General features: G+C 37.3%; 1 protein-coding gene across 1 annotated transcript in view; it reads right to left on the bottom strand.

Annotated features, from left to right (window-relative positions):
• The window catches only part of LOC110261725 (uncharacterized), a 46,945-nt gene extending 29,095 nt beyond the window's left edge, over positions 1 to 17,850 (bottom strand). Inside the window, exons 1-4 of the mRNA XM_084970569.1 lie at positions 17,846 to 17,850; positions 16,343 to 16,404; positions 13,074 to 13,244; positions 12,328 to 12,529 (exon numbers count right to left, since the gene is read on the bottom strand). Coding sequence (XP_084826695.1) covers positions 12,328 to 12,529; positions 13,074 to 13,244; positions 16,343 to 16,404; positions 17,846 to 17,850 — 440 coding nt within the window. The remainder of the gene's footprint in view (positions 1 to 12,327; positions 12,530 to 13,073; positions 13,245 to 16,342; positions 16,405 to 17,845) is intronic.
• Positions 17,851 to 18,226: the final 376 nt, after the last annotated feature.

Below are 18,226 nucleotides of genomic sequence, written 5' to 3'. Positions count from 1 at the left end.
TCTCTATGTGAATGGACTCTTAAGTCAGAGACCTGAGAATAGGCTATCCTGTATATTTCAGGCCATAGGCAACATTCTTTAACAGGTACAGTGAGCTCCCATTGTGGCTCAGTAGGTTACAAAGTTGACTAGTATCCATGAGGATGCAGGTTTGATCCTTAGCCTTGCTCAGTGGGTTAAGGATCTGGCATTGCCATGAGCCATGGTGTAGGTCCTAGATGCAGCTTGGATCCCATGTGGCTGTGGCTGTGGTGGAGTCCGGCAGCTGGAGCTCCCATTCAACCCCTGGCCTGGGGACTTCCATATGCCACAGGTGCAGCCCTAAAAAAGTTTAAAAAAAAAAAAAATGCAGAGTCAGCATGAAACTAAGCACAGGAAAAAGGAAAAGGGACAGATTTAATTTGGAGTCAGATTTGTTCTTCCTTAATACATATCCACAAGAGCACAAGCATGTGATGATCCAGTGACTTAAGATGAGGTGCTCAGATAACACGCTTACACTCCCTCACTTACACTCCCTTTGAGGTACACACTATATCAAGGTTTGCTGATGATGTCTGAGGACTCTGGTAAAACACATAAGAGCCTGGTAACCAGGGGAACTGCACACAACTCTACCACTTAGTAGTACTTGGGAAACCTCATTTAATTCTTTGATCTTCAGTTTCCTCATTAGTCAAATACAATCAAAATACTTGATATATAATTACAGTAGTAATTAAATGAGGTCATCAATATAACTGAAAAACAGTGCCTGGAACATAGTAAGCATTTGATAAATTGGCAGTTGTATTACCATTCTGATCACTATCATTGAATGAAAACTCCAGTTCTTCAATAATTCTTCCATATGGAATGACCTGGAGGCTTTTTTTGTGTGTTGAAATAACCAAGTTGATTTAATGCTACATTTAAAGACGTGTGTGTGTGTGTGTGTGTGTGAATAGGTGTGTGTGTGTATATACATGTGTGCTCCAAATCTGAGACCAGAGTTCAGCACTCTCCACACATTGGTTAACTTGATGATAAGAGAGTTGAGATCCCCAGAATAAAAAGCCAATGAGTTATTGTACCCAATGATTTCCTAAAACTTATGAGTCAAAAAGAGAAGGGAATGAAGGGAATGGGTAGTTGTTTGAACGTCTACTCCCTGAGATAATTGCTTACAAAAAATTCCTGTTTTACTTTTCCCTTCCTGCCATAAACAAGTTGTGTTCCTTTTTTTTTGCTACTTTGCACCTCCTGCCTTAATTGTCTGCTTGTTTGTTTATTAAAATACCTGGAAAACTCGGGAGAATATTTACAGTGAGGAATCAAGTCTACACATTGAACATAAACACTGTCCATCTAGCCAGATAAAGGTAGCTTGATAGAAAGTGCTATACTCATCTCTAGATCTAGAGGGAGGGAGTTGACAGAAGAAATCATGTGGGTAGGTATAATTAGGTAAATAGAAGGAACTGAGGTATTTTTTTTCTCTGTATAAAATTTTGACAAAACTCTTGGAAAAAAATGTTAGAAGCTCTCTGAACTTGACAAAGCCTTCCCCATGTCTAAAGTAGGGATAATAATTGTATCTAATTCATCAAATTGTAAGAATTCTTTGGGCCCATTTCTGTAAAAAACAGTACAGTGTCTGACACAAAGTAAAAGCTAAATAATACATTAATGAATAAAGCAGGATAATAGAATTTTCTTGTATATTACTGCATTTTTTCTTACAAAAATACGTACATGTATATACTTAGGTATATATTAGAGAATGTCCAGTAAATATCTGTTAAAGAAGTAGTAAATTGAATTTTGTCAGAAATCTAAACTATAATCTAGTTGAGTTTGGTTTTTATCTAGATTTAAATTTTTTTTTTCGGGAGTAATATTAGTTTTTTTTTTTTTAAATTAAAGTGTAGTTGATTTACAGTGTTTCTTCAATTTCTGTTGTACAGCAAAGTGATGTGATCACATACAGTTCCCTGTGTTGTATTGTAGGAGCCTATTGCCCATCCATTCCAAATGTTACAACTTGCAGCCACCAATCCCAAACTCCCAAATGTACAGCTTGTATCCACCATTCTCTCCCCCTTTCCTCCTGGTAACCACAAGTCTTCCCTCCATGTCCCTGGTCTCTTTCTGTTTTGTAGGTAGGATTATCTGAGCCATATATCAGATTCCACATAAAAATGATATTATATGGTATTTCTCTTTCTCTTTCTGACTTACTTCACTTAGTATGAGAATCTCTAGTTCCATCCATGTTGCTGCAAAGGCATTATTTTGTCATTTTTTTTATGCATCCCTTTTAAAGAAATTAATCATTTAGAAGTTCCAGTTATAGCTCAGTGGATTATGAAGCGACTGGTATCCATGAGGATGCGGGTTTAATCCCTGGCCTTTCTTAGTGGGTTAAGTATCTGGCATTGCTGTGAGCTGTGGTGTAGCTCATAGACACAACCTGGATCCTGTGTTGCTGTGGCGGTTGTGTAGGTCAGCAGCTGCAGCTCTGATTCACCTCCTAGCCCAGGAACTTCCTTATGGTGTATGTATGGCTCTAAAGGAAAAACAGAAATTAATCATTACAAATCAATCAGTCAATGAAGGAATCAAGACCATTCTCATCTTTCCTTGGCTCCTATTTCTTAGACAATTTCACCTTGGACCTGAAGAGCTATTTCTCAGGCTTTCTAATCCTATTATATTCTAGGACTACATCTACATGAGTGCCAGGAAAAAAAAAAAAAGTAGAAACTCACAGGTCACTGATTTGAACCACTAGCCACTAGGGACCCACTTTGGTTATTTAAAGTCAGGAAAAAAACCAGGAGAGAGAGAGAGAGAAAAAAAAAAGGAACAGAGGCAGAGAAGCAAAGAACACATTCAGTATTGCCATCCTTGAGATTTTTTGTGTAGTTTATCAGAATATCTTCTTAATCTACATTTTGTAACAAGCATATATTCCTACATCCAGAACAATGTCATGCTATTATAAACAGTTGAAAAGTGCATCTATAGATACTACCATCAAAATAAACAAAAGGTACATTCAAACAACAACCATTGTGAACCTATCCACTTCATTGTTTTGTTTGTTTGTTTTGTTTTTGTTTTTGTTAGATGAAAAATTGAGGGAAAAGGGAGACAATTGATTATAAGAAGAACACAAACAAAGAAAGTCCGATCAAAACCCAGAGTTTCCATCAAGGCAGGAAAGCCCTTCCAAAGGAGAATCACTCGCTGGGTGAATAATCCAGAACTGAGCCAGAAGTTTCATCTCACAATTATGCTTGACCTGATATTTATTCTCACCTCACAGTGGTAACAGTAAAGTGCAGTCTCACAACAGCTGTCAAATTCTTGATTTGTCCCTCCCAGGAATTGCTTTGGTTCCATCCTGGGGATGTAAAACACCTTACCAGAGAGCCACATGCTGTTCTTGCACTGTTAACACTTGCTCTTGGGACATTGGTAAGAGAGGCTGAGTGGTCAAAACTTCCCCTTGAATAGTTGAGAAACAGACCTACTAATGCACTCTCAGCCAACATAATGCACACACTCCACAGTCATGTAAAAGTATTCCCAATAATTTCAGTCTAGCCCTTCAGAGTGTATCCCTTGCTTGACTCTATTTTTGAAATGTAGCTGCTAGCCTTCATTCAGGTTGGTGCTATGCTTTCTGACAACTAAATGTTCTTAAGTTTTTTACAGGTGATGAGCATATATTCCATCAGGAGGTTTCAGGATTTCACTGCACTCAATGGAAAACTGTCAAATGTTTACAATGCCGAATTAAGAATGGGAGGAAGATTTCAACAGTATGTTGGATTATTGGTTCATTATTCACAGCTTTAAACAGAAAGCAATGGTACTCTTTTTCTCGAGTTCTGCATTATAGTAAACTTTAGTTTTATGTGCCTCCCATGTTTTTGCCAGTGAACACTTATATTATAGTGAAAAAATATCTTTATATTGGTACTCAGGAAACCAGAGCTCTAGGTGTCTCTTTGTCACTATTTGATATAGATCAATATTTTCCACCTATATTTAACAGTTTTAACCTGTGAAATGGAAGTGTTAGCCTAGATCATTTCAAAGGTCCTTTCTAACTCTGACAATAAATGATTATCCTTTTAATACATATGCTAATGAAATAAAATAATTGAATTACATTCATGAACTTATAATAATAATTAGGTATTATAGATAAATTTTCCTTATAATACAATGCTAGAACAACACAAAAAATAAATGAGGAAAGAAATGAGAAAGAAGCAAGAGAGGAGAAAAGAAAAGGAAAGGAAAGGAAAAAAGAAGAAACTCTGGCAGCATCATTGACATGACTTCAGATGAGGATAAAAGGATGTGTATGCCAGGATGCTTGTAGAGTGGAGTTAAAAGGATGGATTCAGAAATCTGAATGCTTAGGTCCATATTGAATCTCAGCTGCTTACCAACTGAGTGACTTTAACCAGATTGCTCATTTTCATATGTACCTTCAGTTTCCTCATCTATAAAGTGCTTAGAGAAATAGCAAATACTGCATAAGGTTTTACATCATCTGTGTTAGAACAGGCAATATATATATGTTTGAACAAAGAATCCATTTTATGATTTCAAAATATATTTTGGAGGTGAAAAAAATCAAAGTATTCTTTTATCATAAGAAATAACAAGCCATACAGGTGTGTAGTTATTTTTATAAAAAGAATCATTGGAAGGATAATCAGAAACAAATTAGGAAGGGTCTCAATATGGATGTGTGGGGAAGACGGTGGAGATGATAGGGGTAAGGGAGAGGCTTGATGAGAAGAACATCTTTTTGTAGATTTGACTTCTGAATAATGTGAATATTTTTACATATTCAAATAATGACATTAAGTCAAAAAGAAAAATATTCACCCTAACATGGAATAAAACTAAAGGAAATAAACCTAATTTTTTAGTGTTGATACCATAACACAGAGGAAATAATTATTTCAAATAGCCTTTGAATACTACTCTAAGTATATATTTTTAATGGGATATGTTTTGGGAAAGGAAAAAACTGCAAACGAATTTAAAATTTACACAGGAGGATTATTTTTGGTAGTAATATTTATTATCATTTTGAATTTCTCTCTCTCTCTCTCTCTCTCTTTTTTTTTTTTCCCATATCATAGGATTAGGAACCAAGAATTTCATTGCAAGGGAAATATTAGAATTTGTTTTTAAATAGTAAGAGTTTGTAACATTCCATTTGTTTTGGCAATATCGATATTGTTGCTGAATCCCAGCCTCTGCACCCAGGGGCTGAATTGAATCTTGGAGAGAGTTTCGGGTGAAGAAGAGAAGAAAGCTTTATTGCTTTGCAGGTTAAGGGGGTCACAGCAGGTTAATGCTCTCAAGACTAAGTATCCAATTCTGGAGGGGGTAGTGTGGAGTTTTATAGTAACAGCTCAAGGAATAGGGTATGTGGCTTTCTTTTGATTGGTTGGTGGTGAGGTAACTGGGCGGTGCTCCGGGAATCTTGTGCTCAGCCTGAAATTGCCATGCTTTACCTGGGTGGGGGTCTACATCCTATAAAAACAATTTAGGAATATGTGTCCGGCCTTTATCTATATCTTTCAGGGAACTGAATTTAGTGATTCTGCTATGTGGCAGATTTATAGTCTAAACTGTTATCAGTTTTCCAGCCTAACAGCTATTCTTTGTTTCTCTGTCTTCACATTTTCTAATCATTAACTCTTGAGAGGAGGCATGGGAGACGAAAGGCATGGGAGACGAAAGGAAAAGCCTTTTACTTCAAAGACAAGACATAGGGGCTTTAATAATTTCAACAGGAATTCACAGTTTATATTTGATTCTGTTTTTATATCTATCTATCTATCTATCTATCTATCTATCTATCTATCTATCTATCTATTATTGCCTAGAATAATGATACTCTGCTGATATGACCAAGGATTATCAATGAAGCTTAAAGCCTTGAAGTGGAAAGACTGTTGGGGAGATAGTTAATTACACAACGCCAAAATGTCACTGTTATAGGCAGAATACTGCCCTCCCAAATGATGCCCATGTCTTAATCCTTGGAACTTGTGAAACGTTAGATTATAAAGCCAAAGGAATTAAAGTTGCAGACAGAATTAAAATTTCTGGTCATCTGACTTTAAACTATAGGGATTATCCTGGATTATCTGAATTGGCCCAGTTTGATCACAAGGATTCTTAAACATGAAAGAGGGAGGCAGAGAGAAGGTAAGAAAGATAGGATTTAAAAAGGACTTACCCAGCCATTTCTGGCTAAGAAGGTAGGGGGATAGAGCCATGAGCCAAAGAATGCAAATGGCTTCTAGAGGCTGCAAAATGCCCGGATCTCCTCTGGATCCTCCAGTAAAGGAAAACTCTAGTAACGAATTGCTTTCTAGCCCTGTAAGTCCCAGATAAATTGAACTTCTAACCTATAGAACTGAAGATAAGGATTTATGTTTTTTTTTAATGGTTCTATGTTTGTAAATTGTTATAGCCACAGTAGAAAACACATTCAAGCACCCTAAAGAGTGCTTATTAATGACAAAAGGAAAAACAAATGTGGCATTACAATGGATAGATCCAAACAGTTATCACATTAACAAAACTGACAAATCAACTTCACCAATAAATAGACCACTTGACATTGTGTGATGCCTGATGTGATGCATAAGGAAATACACATCACACATAGAGTAATCTTGCCAAAAAATGCTTAAGATGTATCTAATCAACCTTGTATATCTAATTTCTAGTTTAAAAGAAATAAAGGGATATGAGAAAAGGTTAAATATTACCTTGAAAAAGCAATCAGACAAATCTAAAATGAAGCATAACGGGCCTGGAGCCTTAAAAATCAGTATCATTAAAAAAAAAAAAAAATTAAAGGTAGGATAGAATTCTCCTAGTTTAAAAGAGACCAAAGCGGCACAGATCACAGGCAACTTGTGACCCTGAATTGGATCCTGATTCAAAAAAACTAACTATAAAATATACTGTGGAGGCAACTGAGAAATTTGAATGTGTACTACATATGAAATAATCGGTACTACAATACAATTATTTTTAGTATTATCAGATGTCATAAGCGTTACGGCTATGTGTGATCTTATTCCCAGGAGATAACATAACAAAATATTTAAGTGAAGTGTTGCTTTGTCTGAAACTTACTTTTAAATGATCCATTAAAAAATTAAAAAAAATTAAACGTGGCAAAATGTTCACGACTGTTTATCTAAGTGAGTATTACACTGCTATTTCATTTGCTTATGTTAACCTTTTCAAAATAAATGCTAAGAGAAAAACCAAATCATTTCAAGTGTAGAAATGAAATGAAATGAAATATAAAAAACATTTAAAAAACATTAAAATATAAAAATTTTAGAAGCTAAAATTGCCTAAACTTTAGGTTGTGTTGGCAATCAAACACTTAAAGTGCTGAGAAAATTCCCAAGCACTAGGGCATGTCAATAACTGCTGGCTTGTGTCTCCATACTACACCTATGGGCCCTAATTTGTCAGGCCTGTAAGAGATTCCCCAGACACTTGGGCAAATAGGGCCCAAGTAATAGCAATCAAAATAAGTAAAGTAGAACAATTACACAAGAACTTAACAATCAACAAAAGTAAAATATTAATACAAACTTAGTAGCAATTAAAAACCAAGGACAAGTCAATAAGACAGTAATGGTGCACTGACAACAAAGCTTACTTCCCGGAAACCATAGGAATCCCAACCCTCTGCCTGTGTACCTACGCATAGGAGCTTTGCAGCATTGCTAAGCTTTTTGGAGTGGCCAGACTTCCTGGCACCATACTAGATTAAGGTCCAGAGTGAACTCCCATAGCATGCTAATTTTAGTTCATCGATATCACATGTTAGAAACTCTTCATAACTCATTTAATAGCTACCAACATCCAGTGGAATTTCATGTCATTTGCAAATAAACAGTGCAGAATAAATCCCAAATTTGGGGGTAAGTTCTTGGGCTTTCCAGAGTTCATTTATAGCCTACCCGTGGACCAGAGTTTGTTTTGAGAACAACTTCTTTAGAGTACAAAAAATGCAACAAAATCGGTGTCATTCTGTTTATCTGTTTAGCTCACACCTACTTTTTAATGTACTAAAATATAGAGTTACATGGAATTGAGTGAGGCATATGCAGAATTTAAGGGTTTTTATGGCTCCTCTCTGAAAGAGTCTTTCAATTGGTTAATCTTCCTTGCTTTTGCAAAATTTCACCTTCACTCTTCCCTAAGAATCCTAACTCTTAAAAGAATGAACATCATCAGATCAGAGCTAGCATAGAAAGGATCTTAGTTGGAGAAATCATTTGCCTAGAAACAGAGGCCCACACTAATTTTAACCTGATTCCAGGCAGTAAGGAACTGGTATCAACTTCTTTGACCCATTTTAATAAACACTTTGAGATTGTTGTAATGATCTTAATGAGCTCCCTAAAGGCTTTGCCTCTGTTGACACACAAGCTTTCCAAGATTGGGAGTTCTCTCATGAAGAAAACAACCTCTCACCAGCAAATACCATTTCCTTTCCCTTTAAAAGTACAGCACTGCTACACTTGAGTGATTATAACAGACTCGACACTTCTGAAAGTAATGGGATTACTCTGGCAACACAGTTCGCTGGCTGGTCTCATTTTGGAAAATTCATCTCTCTTAATGTTGTTACAGTAAGGTGAGGCAGCCTTAACCTATGAGAAGTGAGCTCTGATACCCTGCAGGGGAGGGGCTTAGAGTAACCCAGAAAATATGCATGAACAAGCTTGGAGATGCAACTGAGTAAAATAATCTAAGATTTCCCCACTAGGCCCAGAAGAGTCATGTTTTACAGTTGGGTCATACTCACTGAAAACAAGTAAGAAACTCATAGTGGATGGGGAGGGGTGGGCGGTGGGTGGGGAGTGATGATTGGGGAAAATTTTTTGACAGTGTGTAGTGTAGGGTGTATAGACAGTCCATAGGCTCACCTCTGGGCCTGGTCAACAGGGAACATGGGACATTCTTTGTCTCAGAACTGTTTGATTCGGCAACCATTCATTTCAGTTCTACTGTGTAGCAATTACTACTATTACTCAATCAAGGAATGCATTGTAGACACTATGCTTTGGTTCATTGACTGGTAGGAAATGAAATTAACTCAAATATCCAAAAATTGTAATTGAGTGTATTGTCATGTCAGACTTTGTACAGAGTAAGGGAAGATAAAGGGGAAAAGGACATCTGACCTCCTAGAACAGGGGGAGAGTTCAGGTAAATTTTTCTGTGATAACAGGATTCTGGAGTGGGGTTTCAGTGGATCATTAATCAGACAAAGGGAACAGGCTGAGCAGATAGGGTGCTTCCTGGAAACCATATGGTATTTGGTATAGTGGGGGGGGGGGGCGGGGTGGTGATGGGTGTGGATACTTGGGCTGAGAAAGAGTTTTGTGAACCACACACGAGGTGGGGCCATAATGATATGGGTGGGCTGGCATTTTAGGTACATCCTTAGGGGTGCAGGGTGGTAGCAAATGGGAACAAGGGAGGAGTTGGAGGACAGAGGTGTAGGTTTGCTACCTTTTATGATAATCCAGGGGAGACCTCACAAAGGACTGAAGTAAGATGGTATTTGAGCCAAAGACATGGTGAAGTGGGTACAAATGGAAACAAGAATATTCAATTATACACTTAAGCATTCTTCTGTCCTGGACTGGATGGAAGGAGTCAGGGAAGAGGCTGTGCAGACATACATACTGAGCTGTTATTTAACAGTCACAACTTAAGGGGCAGTTATTATGTTGTAGAAGGCTCAACTTTGTATACTTACTAAGTATACTAAGTATACTAAGGTAATATTCCTTTAAGGTGTCTTCTATTAAATAACAGTTTGTCTATAATAATTTCCCAACAGGATAAATTAATTAACAGAAGGGGGTGCCTTATTTAATGTGTAAAAGGATTCTGTGGGTTGATGGTCCATGGGTCAGTGGATTTGTACCCACTTCTCCATGTCTTTAGCCCAACTACCATCTTAATTCAGCCCTTTGTGAGGTCTCCTTGGGTTATTGTAAGTTTAGTCAACCCCTGAACTTCTAGGTAAGATGTGCTGAGGAATTTAAGAGATTCACACCCATTTTAGAAGTACTGCTTGGAAATGCATGCATAGATTAAGCAGTTGTGAATACCGTAATGAGTTAAAGGAACTTGTATAAATGCCTATATGGAGAAAGAAGAGAAAAGATGTAAGTCTTAGAGTATGATATTTTCTAACTGCTGTCACTGAACCACACTGTTTTTCTGATCATAGAGTAATATCCTGGACTTCTATTTAATTTTCTGGGCCAACCAATAGAAAGATGATAGAGCAGGATTGGGAGGACCTGCTGTTAGAATATAATGGCAGAATTTCTTTTGTGAAAAATAAGTCCATTTTGACATCAGGATCCCATAAAGCTAAATTGCTCAGTTGGAGATCTCAGATAGAAGTTGAATCTCCGAAAGTAGGAGAGTGGGATTCTGAAGCTCTGTTCCTTCTGAATGTTACATTGGGCTCAATAACATAAATACTGTCTACAGCTTTCAATCTCTTTGATGATGGCAAACTATTTACTGATAGTGTTTCTAAAAGGTAGATGTTCAGTGCTGCTTTCTTAGTGATTAGTGGACTGCTCAGGAAGGAAAGGAAAAGAAATGGCCACGATCCTCCAAGCAGGCACTTGCTATAGGCACAGTCACAGCCCAGCTTGGGTCAAGTGGGTCCCCTAAAGCCCTGAGTCAGAAAAATGGACCTTTGGAAGTTTAGAGGTGCTTCATAGAACCATCAGACATTCCAACACTTCCTAGACAAATTGCAAAAACTAAGCTTCACAGGTTACTGAAAGAAGGAGTGCCTCAGTATTGAAACACAGTGTAACTTAGAAGTATAATAGCTGAAATTAGGAAACTAAGTTGCATTTTAGTCCTAAAAGGCCTGGAGAGTATTGACACAGTTCTAGCATTTATAGAAGAAGCATAGGCCCACGTTACTTACAAACACAAGAGATACCACCCTGATTTCACAATAACTGCCCCATCCAAAGGTTTTTTTTTTTTTTTTTATTTCTAAGAAAGATAATTAAACAGGAAAAATGTAGCCTTTTAAAGAACTAGTTGCATTTTACGTTTCAAGAAACAAATGTGGAGTTCCCATGGTGGCACAGAAGAAATGGATCCAACTAGGAACCATGAGGTTGCGGGTTTGATCCCTGGCCTTGCTCAGTGGGTTAGGGATCTAGCGTTGCTGTGAGCCGTGCTGTAGGATACAGATGTAGCTCGGATCTGGCGTTTCTATGGCTGTGGCATAGGCTGTCGGCAACAGCTCCGATTAGACTCCTAGCTTGGGAACCTCCATGTGCCACGGGTGCGGCCCCCAAAAGACAAAAAGACAAAAAAAAAAAAAAAAAAAAAAAAAGAAAGAAAGAAAAGAAACAAATGTCACCTAAGTCTACTCCTTGAAACAAAACTCATATTTGTTCCACATATTGTACTGTAATATGTGAAATTACTAATGTCATTAAAGATGCTTTATACATGAAAAGTAAGGAAATTGTCTAATGTAAAGAAATTGCACCAATATCTAAGATGTTAACACATACAATGTTTCTTTTTAAGTACTTTCTTAAGGCAGGCCTTTAGGAATATATGACAAAGAATGTGAAATTGCTTTTTTTTAGCCTTAGCAAAGCCATTTATTTTTATAAATGCCATTCTGAGTTGGCTCTGGAGTGGAAGTGGCCTCTTCATAGTATGTTTAAAAATCAGCCTGCCTCTATGGATGAGAATAGGGTATGATGCTGAGAGCTTCTGATTTAACATAGTAGTTACTGGGGAAAATAAACCTGTTTTTCATACTAGGCCTTGGAGAACATGCACATTAAATATTATATTCAAGGGAAGTCACCATTTATAATTGGTCAATTTAGCACGTTTCAAGTGTTTGTCATTTTATAAAGGAAAATCCTTATATACCTGGAATTGTAAATGTTGAAAAAACAAAACAAAACAAAAAAAAAACCCCTCATGGTTAATCAGTCATCGAAATGGTAGATCAAATTTGAATCTCCTTAAACTTGCATGCCATCATGCCCCATGAGAGAGAGCTGAAATTAATCAAGGTAATTCTGTTGTATGACCTACTTTGGCATTTTCATCTGATGGAGCCAGGAAATGGGCTGGCTAATAGTCCATTTTGTAGTATTCTAAGATCTTAGCAATTCCGTATTTAAGGAGGTTAATAGGATACTAATTGGGGCGTAGGTGAAAAGGTCACAAAAAAAATGAACTCACCTGGACATGAGGATGATGCACAGGCCAGTGGCCTCCTCTTTACAACTACTCTTCCTGACAGCTTCACGTTGGAATGCAGGGGGAAGAAATCGTGCACCTTGGGAGACTTGTGAAGGCAGCATTCTGTCCTCTGGCCCCTGGGTAACAATGGCTGGCCAAATGCCAGGGTCACAGGCCACTAGCAAGATCAGCACTCTGTTTCCTATGAAATGGAAGTAAAGAAAAAAAACCCAAAGGGGAAAATTCATGTAGAAAATGAAGCCTACTTCAGAGCTGTTATAAACTTTAAGGAAAGGCACATGGTTTTTTGTGAGTTGGAAGTTCCAGTGAAAACAAAATCAGCTTCTCTTTATCACCTCTGCAGAAGTAGAATTAAATCATGATTTTGTCTTTTTTTTTTTTTTTTTTAACCAAACAAGAAAATCCTAGGCTTGGGTCATTTTTGCCTAGGTAGTGGCTCTATTCATCAAGACCAATATCATAGAGGTGATCATATTCTTTCTCTATTTTCTTCCCTGTAAATATTTGCAATAACTCCTGGGGGATCTGGGAAATTTATCAATAGAAAAAGCAGGTGCCTGAAATATTTCAAGCTCTTACTACTGCCTTGTGGCCCCTCTGGCAATGTTAGATGACCCTAACACTATCTCAGAATATTATCAGTTCTTACCTTGCTCTCATTATAGTGCATCCATAGATAACACATTGTGTCATCTTTTCTCTAATACTTTTAGCTTTTTAAGTACGGAAAGAGTTAAGACTTTTTCTAGCATAAAGGCTCATGGCATGTCTTTCCGTCTCCCTCTCATTGTGCAATCCATCTTCCAAGTTTCCAGAAGAGGCTGAGATTTTTAAAAACAGCTGTAATCTGCGGTCATTGATGGTGGAGTAGATTGTTTGCCAAACTATTACCATAACTGTCAACCGAAATCAGAAAAATAATCTCATTGTTCTGGACAGATGCGTTTCCTGCATTATTGATAGAGTCACTCCAGAGTAATAGAGAAATATAAAGCATTGTTCTATTTACAAAAGGAGATTGGCCAAGTCCTTGAAAGTGAGCTTGAGGGACAGGCACTTACAGGAAGTGAGATATAGTCAACTCAGTAAAAGTTATGTGTCAGGGCCACGTGACCTCTGGAGTCTGCAGGAGAATCTTAGGACTTTCCTTCCCCACCCCCACCCTGGTGCTTTCAGGCCAGTTCTGTGGTTTGCTCTCAGACCTGATAAACTGATAAAATCTGTGGAGTTTGTTGTGCATTTTCCATCTCTCACCCCAACTGTGTCTTTGGCTGTGCAAACTATTCTAATGTGTTCTCTGGACACCTCTGGGCATCAAATGAATCACTACAGATCATTACATTACAGAATAATTGAATTTGTTTATTTCAAGCAGATCATTCTGACATTTCACAGGAGTAATGAGTTAAACATACCTATGCCTTCTGGCTTTGCAAGGAGGGTCGGTCAACTTATATGTTCTACAATGAACGGCTCCACCATAATTTGAGCTGTGAATAATACTGAATGACTCTATTTGTTGAACACACAAACCATGAAGTACAAGACACTTCACATTTATTATCTGTAATCCACAGAACATGCAGACCAAGATAGAGATATGTTTTTAAATCTCCATTTTATTGCTGAAGAAATTGATGTTCAAAGAGGTTCCATAGATTGTCTGAAGTCACATAGCTTTTAAGTAATTTATCTCAAATTTGAACTCAGCCCTAACTCAAGGGCGCAATTCGACTAGATTATGGTTTCTTCCATTTTATTGAGATAAAGGTAAAAAATATACTATGAATTGGAATATTTGTCTCTGCCCAGTACACCTTCCCCAACTATTCATAATAGTGCATGCATGCATGCACAGACACACACACACACACACACACACACATACACAGAGCCATTTTTTCCCTACCAAAAAAAGCACCGTAATTGCCCTGTGAATGCACCGAAGGGCATTTAATGAGATGGGTGACTTCAGTGCAAATTCCTAAATTAATACATCACAATACCTAGACACTGTCCTCAGTGAGATAGCTCCAGATATTTCTGGGCTGAAGTTCACGAATGCTGACAGCTCCATCCTGAGTACAAGGTAGGCAGCTAGGAAATCTAAATTCTAACCTGGACCAGTCAAAGCCTCTATGGCTTAGTTTCCTCTCTTTTTGAAAGAGTGTACAGTTCTGGCATTCTTTTTAGAAAGAGCATTGGGATTCATTCATTAACAACCCAAAAATACCTTGTAAGCAGAAATTCCTGTGAAAATGCTGTATGATATTCTTAGTGGAAACCTAAATTAATATTAAAATTAAAGGCTATATGACAAATTAATTCACCTGCCCCAAAAGATCTGTTATTACTTTTTTTCTTGTGTTAATGAACATTTCCAGGGACATGGATTCTGAAAGAAAAGTGAGCATATATGTGTATTAAAGTTGGTTGGTAAAGTTCATTACATGGCTATTCTCAAATGATTTACTTCAGTTTGTCCCAGGATTGATGGCTTTATTTTAGCTACAGTCTTGCTTTACGTGTACTGCTATCTTGCCATGAAGAGACCCCAGGGTAGGGAAGGGCACAGTGACAGGCCCTCCTGCATGAAGTCTCAAGCCAGTGGTAAGACAGTTGAGTGAATTAACCATTGGGATGCAGAGGGACCACTGATACTGGAACCAATCACCTACAGAGAACAGGAAATGGGTCTGAGGAATTGCAGCAGATAAATTCTCCTTGACCTAACTGCTTTCTTTGCATATCTATCATTCTTCAGATTGACAGCTGGATATCCTGAGGTAAGAAAAGGAAGAAAATCCCATAATTTTGAAAGGCAAAGAATGGGATCAAAGGAGCCATAGTAGAAAAGAAAATGAAATGGAATGAAAAAGGGGATTGCATTAAAAACAAAAAAATTCAAACAAGGAGGCCTTTTATACAAACACACACACACACACACATACACACTTTCTCTCTCTCTCATATATTTTCTTGTTTTTACGTATGCATTTGGGATTGTTAGTTTTCCTTAGTAAAATGATTCTTTTACTGCTATGAAATACCTCCTCTCTGTTTTGAAGTCTACTTTGTCTGATATATTGGCTATATATATATATATATATATATATATATATATATATAGACATATCAGCTGCATTAGATTTCTTTTGCTTGTTGAGTGAATAGTATATCTTTTACCTGTACTCTTTTATTTTCAACCTGTATGTTTTTATATTTAAAGTATGTTTCTTGTACAAAGCAAATAGGTTGGTCTTGCTTAAAAAAAAAAAAATCCAATCTGAAAATCCCTGCCTTTAATTGGAGGAATGAATCCATTTTCATTTAATGCAATAATTGATATGGTTTTATGAGCTTTCTTTCTTTGTTTTCTTTTATCCAATTTGGTCTTGGTTCATTGTTTTTCCCTGACTTCTGTGGGTGGGTGACATATTTTTTAATATCCCATTTATCTTGTGTGTTAACTTTTTTTTAGCTATTCTTCTCTTTTTACTGTTTGTTCTAGAGATGACAATAATCAGCCAAAAGTCATTATGGACTTCCCTCAAATCACATTATGCTTCCTTTTACACAGTGTCAGTACCATCATATTATTTAGCCAGCCTTTAAAAATATATTTTCCCAGGATTTCAAATACAAACCCGATCGAATAGTAGTCCATAATCTTTACTTTGGGTCCTGGAACTATTTGAGAAGCAGAGGAAACTCTGGACCCTCACCATGTATGTGCACACAATCACAAACAATTTTATGTTACCAGGAGGTTTACAGCCACATGGAAGCTCCTCATAGACTCCTTGTGAAGAATGAAATTTACCTATTTAACCAGCATTAGTGTGGAATCTGAAGCAGAAAAGAATGGAGAGGTGATCAGAGGATACAGATTAACAGAGGATGGGGCTCAGGAGGAAAGAGAAGGAAAATATAAATGAAGAACTATTCTAAAATCTATTTATTGACATTTTTAGCACTATTTTCATGCCCTTACCTTGAGTCATACAGGGTGTCAATGTTTTAACCAGGTGCTTTATAAAGTTATCTTGAAATCTCCTAATTAATAACCCATGAAATTTTGAATTTATAACCTTTTAAACTTATAAGTTTGAGAAATTTAAAATTTGAGCAGACTTCCAGGGAGTTGAACTAACTTGTCCCCAGTTTCAGACACATATGCAAATTCAGAACTCATATGGCCTTCTTCCTGATTCCAAACTATCTCTCCTATTCCTCAGATGGTCTGATGAATTTTCTGTCATCACTTTGGTCAAAAAGCACTTATTTTAATTCAGGAGAAATAGACTATAATGGTGCAAATGTAAATTAGAGCACCTTTGTTGCGGTAAAAGTGGTGAAGTGATTTCTCCTAAAGCAGGACTGAAGGATATCTTTTCCTATAAGCTGGCTTCCAGGACTTTTCTCCTATCCCAAGCACTTGATGCCCTGAGATCGCCCAGGTAAGTAAGTAGAGCAATTGCTGAAAGGAACGAAGACAAATTGACTCATCTTCCAGGTGAGGAGGGAGTTAATTGCTGTTTATGGGCACCATAAATCATTGCTCAGTATATTTTCGGATAACCCATGGCCAAGAGAAGGATGTCCATCTTATTGACAAAATTTGGCTTGCTCACCCAGAAGCATGGTATCCTGCTGATATGCATAAATAACTGAGCTCTAGGGTTAAGATGTTTTCCACTCACTTGCTGGTCGAACTTCAGAAAAAAAAAATTATGCACCTCAAAATATCTTGTTTATTTAAACTGAAAATAATATCTTCTCAAAAGTTATCAAACGTTTACAAAACAATTTAAAATTTTCTTTCATGAAAGAATTGTGATAGGAAAGTCCTATTTGTCCACACACAACTATTTCTGAAATGTGAATAGAGACTCAAGGAAGTAACCAAAACAATTAAGAATTGATGCAATTAACCTTTGTATTTTAGTGTTGACCCAGGCTTTATAACTGCCTCTTAAACTCTGGAATACCCCGAGCCCAGAGTGTAGGCGTGTTTGTTTGTACATGCACACACATTCACATACACACACCCAGACCCACATATTCTTGCTTAGATACACCAACTGCAATAGCATTTTTAATTGAAAAGCATAAATTTGGACTGCTAAATCTATTAACGATTTGTTTTAATTAGGAACCCAGCTGCTTCCTGAGATTTTGCAGTCTGGGTTTCAGAACTTTTGCCATACTGAAAATGAGTCTCAAGTGGGTTGCTTCAGACTTTCAGATCAGCATTTTTAAAGACTTGTTGGAAGCGGGAACTGCAAATGCTCTCTGCTGTAAAAATTACAGCTGCCTTTGTCCTTGGGTGAGGACGGGCTGCTTTGTGAGTGTAGCCAGTGCCCTGCCCCTGACCTCTCACCTGGGCATGTTAAGTCTAGCAGGCTGTCTAATCTTTGGATCACCTTGCTTTCAGATCTTGCCAACTTGGCTCACAGAGATGCAGCATCATGGTGATTTTGAGGTCCCTACTTACCCCATTGTCGGTAGGGGGAGCTGTTACTTAATCGAAGTCTAAAGCTTCAAATCTTATTTTTTTTTAATACTTCACTAGCTGAGAAGATCGTGTAACTCAGTTCAGTAAAGTAGGGTCTGAGGAGCAGTAACTTTTTTTTTTTTTTTAACCTCTTTCTGGTGTTTAGCTACTGTCAGCAACATAAATTGTTATTTGGGTAACGCTAAATGGAGTATAACACATTCTGCTCATCTGTCATTATGGAAGCCATTCATTAGTCTATTCACTCACTTACTCATTTGCTCATTTATTTATCCAATCCTTATTGATCTAGTATGTAAAAATGCACGGCACTAGGAATAGGAAGCTTAGTGAGGCACTGCTTCTGCCTTCAGGAGTTTA

Source organism: Sus scrofa, chromosome 7 (genome assembly GCF_054392235.1).
Source record: "Sus scrofa isolate SSC_HxYL_T2T_F1_AM1 chromosome 7, Sscrofa_HxYL_maternal_Yorkshire_Landrace_v2.0, whole genome shotgun sequence".
NCBI classification, from domain to species: domain Eukaryota; kingdom Metazoa; phylum Chordata; class Mammalia; order Artiodactyla; family Suidae; genus Sus; species Sus scrofa.
This window is presented reverse-complemented; position numbering and strand designations above follow the sequence as displayed.